General features: G+C 37.0%; 1 protein-coding gene across 1 annotated transcript; it reads left to right on the top strand.

The window, feature by feature from the left end:
- Positions 1-228: 228 nt before the first annotated feature.
- On the top strand, positions 229-10,257 carry stk36 (serine/threonine kinase 36 (fused homolog, Drosophila)). The gene is made up of 20 exons (XM_077240809.1): positions 229-749; positions 1,230-1,370; positions 1,708-1,785; positions 2,150-2,280; positions 3,133-3,382; positions 3,511-3,604; positions 3,786-3,952; positions 4,249-4,397; positions 4,646-4,787; positions 4,891-5,010; positions 5,099-5,275; positions 5,461-5,552; positions 5,795-5,858; positions 6,000-6,110; positions 6,278-6,352; positions 7,164-7,281; positions 7,379-7,505; positions 7,631-7,805; positions 7,916-9,283; positions 9,539-10,257. The coding sequence occupies exons 1-20, from the start codon at positions 663-665 to the stop codon at positions 9,656-9,658; spliced, it is 3,786 nt and encodes a 1,261-aa protein (XP_077096924.1). The 5' UTR covers positions 229-662; the 3' UTR covers positions 9,659-10,257.
- Positions 10,258-11,616: the final 1,359 nt, after the last annotated feature.

Genomic DNA, 11,616 nt, shown 5'->3' with positions numbered 1-11,616 from the left:
CCCTTAGTGACAGGAGTGAATGAGGACATGAACACATCGCCTGTTCAAATTTCTCCCCCTTCATTTAATGTATCTCTTATAAGTCATGCATTTTTCAAGCAATTCAACTATAAAACTAATAAACAAAATATGAATGTACAGTCAAAAATATACTAGTCAAAATAAGTTATTTAAATTTGCAGTAACTTTTATAAGGGCTTCTATTTGTGAGCCCCCACGTTGCTAGGCGCTTATTGTTTTTGTTCTTCTGGAGAGCAGCGCACGTCAAACTTTCGGAAGTTTATTCTTGATGTATTATGCAACCATATTTCTTTTCAGAGACCATTTTTTTATTACAATTACTTGTACTAGCTATAAAGTCAACATTATTAACGGTAGTATGAATCGATTAATAGCCGTTGTTTCGCAGTTACCGTACGGAATACGGATCAAATGATAAAGTCCATCTAATAAAAACAGTGCTCAGCTAACTAGTTTGTCCGTTTCGACTAACCTAAGACTGTCTCGCTTTCATTATACTGTTCAGTTGCAAAACAAGCCATGAGAAGTAAACTGCATAAATGATATGTTTACGTGCGTTGTTCTGAGTTTTTAGTTGCCTAGCTGCTAAGGTTACCTGAAAAGTCACCGGACTCTTCCTCGGGGTCAAGACTTCATCGCTGATGATGGATCAGTATCATATTTTGGAGGTTATCGGGGAAGGGTCATTCGGGCGAGTGTACAAAGGCCGCAGGAAGTTTAGCGGCCAGGTGAGCACTGCATGTGCACAGCGGTGTCAGAAAATCCTATTTCTTTACCCCCTGGAATTGATTTTAGGGATATTTATACGAGGCCATATATATTTTCTTACCCTATAATAACACAGCATTTCCTATGTTTAAGTTAAAACTGAACAGTAGAGGGAAAAAACAGAACAGTATTTAGCGCCTTAAAACGTCAAGTTTATCACGAGTCTAGTGATATAGTTAAATGTGAATAATTTGCTGGTTACTTTGTTGTATTATTCAATTCTGTGTCTACATTACAGCAAATTGTGATATAGTCTGTATATTTTCATAATTGTATTGGGAATTTTTTCCCCCATCAAAAAACGTCATATTAGCCACACATTCAAAAATCCTCACCTCCAAGACATTACATACAAAGAAAACCACAAATATAATATAAACAGACTTTATTGAAGACAGAATCCCTCTCTGTCTGAGTAACATCAACACTTTTTCTCCTAGGTCGTGGCTCTGAAGTTCATTCCCAAAGTTGGCCGCTCAGAGAAGGACCTGCGCAGTTTGAAAAGAGAGATTGACATCATGAGGGGGCTTAAGCATCCCAACATAGTGCTGCTTTTAGACAGCTTTGAGACAGAGAGGGAGGTATGACTGTCAAGACTTACTCCCAAGTCATGCTATGTTTTCCACTGTTCCTACAGTATAACCTGATGCTTCCAGTGTAACGGCTTGTTGAATGAAATATAGCTCCCAGGGTTCACAATTTAACATTCAAATTTCTAGGTAATAGTTCTCATTGGCAAAGTGAAGAACATGTTTAAATGTTAAGATACTGGTTTGGGTACAAAAGCAGTGAGCTTGTGACTTTGATCGTCCCATAACCTGTGTAAATGAAAAAAGTATCAGTGACAAGAGTTGAAAAAAAAAAGCCAGGGCTGAATTTGTGTCAGAGGAATAATTAGAGCATCAATTCCTCTGACAGGTGGTGGTGGTGACAGAGTATGCAGAGGGTGAGCTGTTTCAAATCCTGGAGGATGATGGCAGTTTACCTGAAAATCAGGTACATCAGCGGTCACACTGTTTCATTGTAACCGCCAACTCAACGTATTAGATAAATAATGTATCATACTGGTGTATGAGGCTAGAACTATATAAGACCTGGTTTACATTTAAATCTGTCTAGACTTTAAAAGCTAATAATATCATCAGTGATGCATATAAGAAATTTAAGTATGTCATACAAATTAGAATAAACATAATAAATAGCCTAAGGTAAATGTATTTTTGGAAAATGCATACAGTTAATCATATACAGTAGTTCATCACTTTTATTTCTTTGACTTGATGCTGTGCTGGATTTTCTGCTGCTCAGACCTCTTAACTGGGACACACTCACCTGCTAACCTGCTATCTTACTTGTGTAGGTGTGTGAAATAGCCTGCCAGCTTGTTTCTGCCCTGTATTATCTGCACTCCCATCGTATTTTGCACCGTGACATGAAACCACAAAACATCCTGCTGGGAAAAGGAGGAGTAGTAAAGCTCTGTGACTTTGGGTTAGTGTTGCCAATTGGTACAAGTACAAAGTTCAAACTACTTTAGAAACTGTGTGTATGTATGTATGTATGCATATATATATATATATATATATATATATATATATATATATATATATATATATATATATATATATATATACACATTACACAGTCAAACCAAAATTTATTCAGACACCTTCAACATTTCTCACATTATCACAGTTTATTCGCTATAATTTAGAAAATGGTAGAAAAAATTATAAAAACATATATATGTATATATATATATATATATATATATATATATGTATGTATGTTTATTCTAATATATATATATATATATATATATATATATATATATATATATATATATATATATATATGACAAGAACTAGTTATCACATCAGTTGATATTTCACTGGTTTTGGCCATCCCTCTGTTAGACTGCCTCACAAATGAATTAGGTTGAATAGCTGTTAGTTGTCGGCTTTTAAAATTAAGTACACAATTAGATAATACCAATTTAGGTCAACCAATTACCAAGCAATGCTTAATTTTGTTCAGTCTCTGGTGTAAAAACATGATCAGGTCAAAGTGTCTGAATAATTTTTGGTCCCTTTATACATTTTACTGGTAGTCCACGTATGAAGAAGTTTTGGGTATAATATGTCACAGTTTACTTTATTTTGCTATCCTCACATACATTAACTATAGTGTCCTGCACCCACTAGTAAAAAAAAAATCAAAAATGATATATGCTGTCTGAATAAATTTTGGTTTGACTATATATATATATATATATATATATATATTCATCTTAATGTGATCTCTAATAGCATAATAGTGTCATATTCACGTGACTCTTCACAGATTTGCTCGTGCCATGAGTGTTTCCACCTTGGTGTTGACCTCTATTAAGGGGACGCCTCTCTACATGTCTCCAGAATTAGTGGAAGAGAAACCTTATGACCACTCAGCTGACCTTTGGTCTCTGGGCTGCATCCTCTATGAGCTCCACACGGGGGCGCCTCCGTTCTACACCAACTCCATCTTTCAGCTGGTGCAGCTTATAGTGAGAGATCCAGTCAAATGGCCAGAGAACATGAGCCAAGACTGCTTGGTACGGAGTAGTTACTTCCCACATGAAAACCTCTGACTTTGACTTTTAAATCGAATTAGTCTGATTTTGATTTAGTGTTTGACACACAGATTGAGAAATTGCTCTTTCTGTGGGTTCTCTTAATTTAGAGTTTTCTGAAGGGGTTGTTGATGAAAGACCCAGAGAAGAGGCTGTCTTGGCCTGACCTGCTTCGTCACCCTTTTGTTGCAGATGGAGTTTTAAGTGAGGACTACTTAAATTTTTATCATCCTGTGAAATGGTATTTTCTTTGTACACATATCTGCAAAGTTAAATAATTGAAAAAAATATTTTTTAATTATAATAATAATAATGTATTATAATAAAAATATGTTATTGTTATTGTTACTAAAAGGGTGCCTTGTGCTGCTCATTGCTTTAACAGTGGTGTCAGATGAGGGTTCGAGCAACCCCCTTACAGTCCCACCCAGCCCAGACCGACAGGCCCTGAAACACCAGCAGGCTGCAGAGAAGACAACAGCACGCAATGGAGAGGGCAAACTACTGCGCAAAGCTAGAGAGCTTCGAGAGAAAGAGAAGACTAACAAACAGGTAAACTGACATGCTAACAACAAAGAAGTTTGTCTTTCGTCGTTTTCTGTGTTACGAGGTTATGAAACTGTCTTTTAGATGTCTTCCTGTCTGGTTTGTTTTATTTTTTCAGTAAGATGAACGAACTTTATTTAAATAAAACCAATGCTATTGTTGTTGGTGAGATTTGTGAAAATTCGACTATTTACATTATTATGGACTATGGGGAAAATGTGGAATCAGCTGAGAAGCCTTTCAAAGGTTTTCATTTCTGTGGAAGTGAAATAATAAAATTGTGTTGGGTGTTGTTTTACTAGGAGATTGCGAGTCAGACACGCTGTAAGACAGCTTCTGCTGGAGGAGCCCCCACCACTGGCCACTCATTGGGCAGCACCTTTTCAGTGTTTCAAAATTCATCTCAGCCAGGAACCAATCAGCATCAAGCAAATGACAACAGTGTTACCAGGTAGTATTCCTATCTAGAATTTGAATTTGAAAACCTGCGGGCCTCAACCTAAAAAAAGGGCATATTAACAATGCTGCTGTGACAGTGAAATTGATGTTTTTGACCAGCGTGAAGGAATGAATATATTATAAATCCAAATGTAGAAAAGTGAAATAGTCGAAATTCTGTTTAAATCAAGGGTAAAATATATGGTGAGGGAATCAGATTTTTCAAAAATAAATTGTGCCTATGTTCCCTTTTGTTTTTAGGGTTCGCTCAGCTCCACATAAAGGCCAGATCAGTAGAGACTACGAGAGGGAGTTCCCTTCTGTAGAAGTGGGACCCCGGAAAGTTATGAAGCGCCCTGGACATGCGCGGACCAGTCTGGCTTCTGTCAGGATGGACAGTGAGGTTGTTATTTTAATCATTTAAAATTATATTTTTGATTTATATGGAGCACACTACTAATGTGAGATCTGTCACACAAGGTTTTTCCACTAAATCTATTCTGCAGGAACAAGATATCGACAGTGATTCTGAGTGGCAACAATTGATTGAATTAAGTAGTCAAGGCCCTGTGAACACCTCCATCCTTCCGAGGTTAAAAACGAAGCTGCTCTTAGCAAAAAAACAGGTAACAATCTGTTAAATGTCACAAGAGCAGCTATTTGAACTGGGTAAGTGAGTGATTTAGTGTATTAAAGACTCACTGATCTGTCTAGCTATTGGTCAGGAAGGGTGAAGTGGCCTCTTCAATTCTACAGCCACTAAAGATCCTCAGGAACATTGTTCAGAGCTGTCAGTCCGGGGATGTTGAAACAGTGGGCAAGAAGTTGGAACTGCCTCATCTACTGTTCAACCTGATTGAGGACATCCTAAACATTCCAGATCTAATGCAGGTCAGACACAAAAATGAAGATGTATATTCTATTCATCTGATTATTGTTTTAAACATATATTTTAATAATATTTTTTATGTTGTTTTAAATGATTTTATTTTAATTTGTAAATTACAATGTAAATTTCGTCTTTTAATAGTTTCATTAATCATACTTGATTTCTGACTGATTCTCTTTTGCTAAAGGAATCCCAGGGTGAGATAATATTAGAAGATCTGATGAGTGTTCTTATAATGTACCTGGAAAAGAGCCCGGGCTGGGAGATAAAGGGCAGGAGGTATGGATTTATGAATCGTTTTTAATGTACAGAGTTACACTACAGTTTTTTTTCTCCACTGAAATTGTTTTTACTTTCATTACTACAGTTAATCTATTGTTCCTTTTTTAAAATGAAAGAATATTTAGTGTTAATTGCAGAACTCTTTGTTAGGCTGTCGTTATCTCTACTGCTGCTGCGCTTTTAGTGAAATTTTAATCTTAGTGTTATTTGATGAAAAATATTTTTTTTTTCCTCATCAGAGCTGAGGATCTCTGTCAGCTTTTTATTTCGGTATTTCTCTGTCGTGTCCAGAAGCATTCAGCGGTAAGTGCCTCTGTGTATATGAACGATTTTCTCCCTAGTTTGTGTCAAATGCAAGTTTAATCTGGAAAAATGAAGTACAATAATTGTAGGATGTCTGATTTCATTTGCATTACGCTTGTGATTGTGTGGTCTCTCCTACAGCTTTTGGCAACAGCAGTCTTAACCTTGTTCACTCACCGTGGTATAGTTGTGAATATTGGTATAGAAAGGCTTACAAGCCTTTTGGCGAATATTTTGACAGACACGGCAGAGGTATAGTTCCATTATTTAAACTGTGAATAAGGATTAACTCTGTTTAGAGTAATTAATGTCATTGATGTGATGAAATCCAGTGTAGTCATTCCCCACTCTTTCTCTCTCTCTTTCTTTTCCTCTCCCCCTCCCACCATCTGTCTGCTCTCTCTTTTTCTTTCGCATAGGCACATAACCCCTTACCTGCAGGTTGGGGCATGTGTGACGGCCTTCTGTCACTGATTCTCCACAGACTGTCCGAGGTAATTCCTCTCACATTAATTCCCCTAAAATCTGTGCTATGTTAATTAGAGACAGACCAATAATCGGTTTGACTGAATAATTGGTTTTCAATTGTTTAATATTGTATCTACAATAAATAACATAATTTGAAGTCTCTTAAGAATAGCACCCAATAACGGTATTTGCATATAAAGAAGCTAATGCATTACTTAACTTTTTTCATATACACATATTATATAATATTACATAAATATAACAGAATGTTATAATCATTTATAAGTATTAATATCGCATATTATCCTATTTGTTATTGATGTAATTTAATGATCATTGAATTATTATTAGTTATTTAGTTAAGCCAGAAATAAGTCAACAATTAAAATCAGTTTGGCATATTGTTTATGGGACACATAAACATCTGTATCTCTAAAAAAAAATTACTATTGGTCATATGTGTTAATGATATGCAAGTAGGGACACATTTTTTCTTTCACATAGTGACATACATCCGAGTGTAGTGGATTAAAGAAGAAAAAATGTAGGGAGGGGACTTGGTTCTTTCCATCGATTGTTTATTTTGAGATGTGGGCATTGTACCTGTCGAGTGTGGAGGGGCAAATGTTACCATGAAGAAGTTTTTTCATCAGAAAATGTAGTTATGAGATTTTAATTAAAAGTTACAAGGTCCAAATTAAAAAAGAAAAATTAAACGCATGATCCGAATCATGATCAATAACATGCATTTACAAAATAGATGAATTTTAGGCTGAATAAGGTGAATTTTCTGGAAAAAAGAAATAAAATGATTTATTTTTCCTTCACTGATGAAAGTGTGAAAGCAGCTCACTGCTCGACTTTCAGGACTCAGAGCTTTGGCCCTGCTTGTGGGCTAAAGTGAACACCACACTGGAAAACACAACATCCCACAGATGCCATTTATCTCCTAATGGTACTGAACACCAATAGAACATTCACTTATATCTGTATTGTAGCTTTAATATACCAGTAATTTAATAACATACATTTGCCTCTGTTTTTCCTCACAGGTCTGTATGTGTTACTCTCTCTCGCTTTATTGGTTTTCTCCAGCGATCCGTACAACTGTGTGGCTCTCCTGTCAGATAACTCCACAAACTGCACTTCTGCCCTCAGCCACCTTCTCACCACCAGTTGGTGAGCATCAAACATCATTTTAAAGCCTTACTATGGTGTCAAACAGTTTCTTTTTTAATATTAGTGTTTATTTGAAGTGCATCTCTCAGTATTTTAAGGTATATTTCTCATTTTATTCCTCACAGCAGCGCTGCATTGCTTGAGCAAGGTCTTTTCTGGGGTGACTCAGAAATAAACAGCATATCAGTGATGAGCTGTCATCTTCTCTGCATCCCCTTCTCTTTGGAGTTATCCTTAGAAAAACTTCTGTCTGTTCTCCGATCATATCAAAGCACAAATATTGTGGCTGGTCTAGTGCAGGTATGGTTTAAAAAATAGTCCAGTATTTTCAGATGGCGGATGTCTATTGGAATATTGAAAATAGAATTTTTGTATTTCTTATTTTTCTGCTGACTTGTCTTCTTGTTCAGATGATTCAAACTCTTCCCGTTGCCCTGGTGGAGCTTCCGCTGTGTCTACTGAATCGCCTACTGCTATCTGACCCACAGCATACCGCTCCATGCCTTATCACTGCAGCCCAGGCCTCCGCTTTCCTCCCTCACAGCACAGAAAGCCCAGACAATGGAGCAGACCACACTCAGTATCAACTTAACCACTTCGGGAATGGTGTGGAGCAATTTAAGAGCAATAGAATTGCAAAGAAAACCAAGGTGGATCAAATCAAAGGTGACATCAATTCGAAGAAGAGGTTACAGCGGCTAAAAGGCTATGGAGATGCATCTAAGGAAAAACACGATTCCCTGAAGGCTCAACACCAGCCATCCAAAAGCAAGACTGAAAAGTTCAGGGAGGTGCAGCCAAAAACCAAAATATATCCGCAGAAGACCATGGAACATTTAAGAGAGAAAATTGAGCAGCAGAGCGGTTGTATAGAGGAGCTCGTGGACAGTTTGGAGATCCATGGCAGTTTTGCAGGACGTCCCCAGGATCTCTCAGCTCAGCAAGGGTGCAGCATCAGCTGGCTTATGGACAGTCTGGAGGAGTTAAGGAGAAGTGGCGATCACCCCAAGGTCTCCACGGCTAAAATTCGATCCTCACCAGAAGAGGTCAGAACAGCAAGTTCTCTGTTGGCTGTGCTGCTACAAAGTGAAGTTCTCTGTGGGTGTGCAGTGGAATTTCTTATCCTTCTCTCCCAGCTAATACTTCATCTCACCCATCAATCTTCCTTTTTTGTTCCCGTCGAAATCCCCCAACTGCGGCTTGCATTGCGCCAAAGAGATGATGGAATCCGAGCCGCATGCTGTGGCTTGCTGGGTCACCTGGGCTCAGGTCTCCGGCAGGTCATCAATGACTCAAAGTTTGACCTATTCCTGGACCTGTTAGGTTGCCTATGCGATCCTGCTTCATCCGTTCGTAGGGCGGCCTGCAAGGCGGTGGGAAACTGGCTAAGTGTAACGGGAAGAAACAATCTAAATATTTCCAGTAAAGGTTTCAAGAATACAACCGACATAAATGCCTTGTCGGCACAAGACAAATCGAGGAGGACACCAGCAATGGAAGGCGTGAGACATAGTGAGGAAGACATATGGATGGAGCTCGCCATAGGAGCCGCCCCTCCCCTCGTGTCACTGCTGTCAGATGCTGATAATGTCATTCGACAGCACTGCTGTAGGGCCTTGGGTAACCTGGCTGCTTTCAGCGGAGGGGATGGAGCACTTCTTAATGTAGATGCTCCAGGCTTGATTCTCCAAACTGCCTGTAATGATACCCATCATGCAGTGCGACGGGCAGCTCTGGCCACTCTGCGTGTGTTTAGCCAACAAAACACATTGCTACAGGTAAGAGCAGTGTGAATCGGTTTTGACTAACATATTTAGAGGTTTGCTATACCCTCCAAGAGAATTAATAGATCAATGGGATTCATTGCACTCCTGTATAGTCAGACAAGGAGTGCAGTTCTTGTTGAATTGTATTTAAACACTGAAGCAAAATTAATATAGAGCTACTTGTGTGCTGTATTGCATCATTTTGACAATTGTGCAAAAAAAATTGAAAGACTGTCATTTTCACATTTTCTCCTTCCCTTCCTCAAGGCTCTGAGGTCTCTAGATGCAGGAAGAAAACTCTGTTGCACATCCCAAAGCTCTTTATTTCAGAGGGATTATCAATGGCTTGTCAGCAAGTTGGATGGGTCAGTTGAAGGAAAAACATAAATGTCAGCCTCATAGTTTGTGTGTAAGAGAGAGGATGTAATTTCACATTATCCAAAAATGGGTTGCTGGCTGCTTCTGTGGCTGGGGAAAGCTTTCTTTTTGTCTGTATTTATTTGATCTGTGATCAAAAGATTGTGACTGAATTTGAATATGTATTTTGGGAAAATGGCAGTGACTCAGAAACACCCTCAAAAAAACATTGTCTTACATTTAAATGTATTTCAAATATAACGTTTTTTTATTCAGAAAATGTTTGCTTTTTTGATTTATATTTAAAAATGTTGCGAAGTTGAGTGTTTGGTCTTTTTTTCTGTTTATAATAACAAAACTTCAGTTGCATTTTTAGGATGTAACTAATTTTCCAGCCTTATTTGTATTTATTATTTCAAACTATTTCATATTTAAATTACCTCAGCTCAAAGTTAATCGTCTGTATATATATAGCCTATCGAAAATTTCGATATATATTTCGGGCTATCGAAAGGCTACCCAAAAAGGATGTATTGTTATGTTGTAGGCTAAATGTAATCTGTACGGGGGAAATATTGTGAAATCCATTTAGTCACCTTGAATGAATAAATCGATAGAATTTCTTAAAATTGTGTCTGTCTTCTCTGTTTTATGTGTGATTTTTAGTTGTTTTTTTGTTCTTCACTGGATAGGCTATATATCACCATGTCAAATTTTGTTTTATTTTAGATGGCTATTTTACCGGAGATTTATCTTGAAACTTTTTCACTCTTCATACGTGTTTGTCACAAGAAAAGCCTTTTGACTCGTAAAAAAAACTTTTAATTAACGTTGTTTTTTAAGGAAGAATGATTTTATCTGAATTATATATATATATATATATATATATATATATATATATATATATATATATATGTTTGTTTTTTGTTTTGTTTTTAGATGCACACAAATACAAAAGTAACTTACCAGTGGAAAAATTAGGCTGTTTGACTGGCGTGAGACAGACTAAACGAACACTATATTAAATAGTGCGCAGATTTATTTTGATTAGTAACCCACCCGTTGTAAGAACACTTAATAAAATAATTTTAACGATAGCCTTGTTACACATTTTCAAAGAAGAAGTGTGAATAAATTTAATTAGGCTATTTTTTATATTGTGTGATATAAATTTAAATGCTCCAAAAAAATGACACACTATTTTTTCCAACACTCGTGCACATATTTAATGTTTAGGCTACTTTAATTTAGTAACTATCGGATGATTTTTGATTATGTTACCACCTCAATGTGAATCAAAACAAACATGAAGACTAAATTCAAATACGGTTGGGTTCGATATTTGGAGAGATGGGCTACTGAACAATAAACAAGATTGATCGGTGTCCAGAAACTATAAATTAGCCTACCTGTGAACCGTACCCGTTAAAACGTATATTACATAAATATGAATGAATTGTGCTACACAGAAATAAGACTTTTTATGGGACGAACAAATATGATTTCCCCTGTATTTTTTGCTCTTTGTAGCCTACATTTGGTTCTGTCGGGTTGATAGTTATTAAATAAAAAACCTGGATGTTTAGAACTTGCGGGATACAAAATGCAGGAGTGAACACTGCGGTTAATAATAAAAAATAAAGAAAGTAAATATTTTAGACATCCTACGTTGCTATTAGAATTGTAGTAGCCTACTATTCTTTTTTCTGCTTCACTCTCTCTCTCTCTCTCTCACACACACACGCACACACACACTCACACGTAACTGACACTGTCTATGAGTTTTCTATGTCATTCGAGTTTCTTTTTCCTCCGCATCGTGCAAAAGTGAGGATATGGGAATAGCTCTGTTTAATATATTTGGCTTGCAGAGTTATAAACAATTTTCCGGCCAAACAAGGGATAAACTCCGTTTATCCGTTAAACTCAAGGTCTACATATTAAGCTCTAAAAATCTCTTATGAAGCCATCATCGCCAACATGCAAAG

The sequence above is a fragment of the Siphateles boraxobius genome, unplaced genomic scaffold (assembly GCF_051911475.1).
Source record: "Siphateles boraxobius isolate OS27281-9 unplaced genomic scaffold, OSU_SipBor_1 24, whole genome shotgun sequence".
Classification (NCBI taxonomy): Eukaryota; Metazoa; Chordata; class Actinopteri; order Cypriniformes; family Leuciscidae; genus Siphateles; species Siphateles boraxobius.
Note: the sequence above shows the minus strand (reverse complement) of the source record. Positions and strands in the feature narration are given on the sequence as shown.

What these genes read in the sequence shown, in the direction of transcription:
- stk36 (XM_077240809.1), top strand. Translation starts at nt 663, where the DNA reads ATGATGGATCAGTATCATATTTTGGAGGTTATCGGGGAAGGGTCATTC. An exon ending in ACATTCCAGATCTAATGCAG is followed by an intron (nt 5,276 to 5,460) that starts GTCAGACACAAA and finishes CTTTTGCTAAAG; the next exon opens with GAATCCCAGGGTGAGATAAT. An exon ending in ATGCCATTTATCTCCTAATG is followed by an intron (nt 7,282 to 7,378) that starts GTACTGAACACC and finishes TTTTCCTCACAG; the next exon opens with GTCTGTATGTGTTACTCTCT.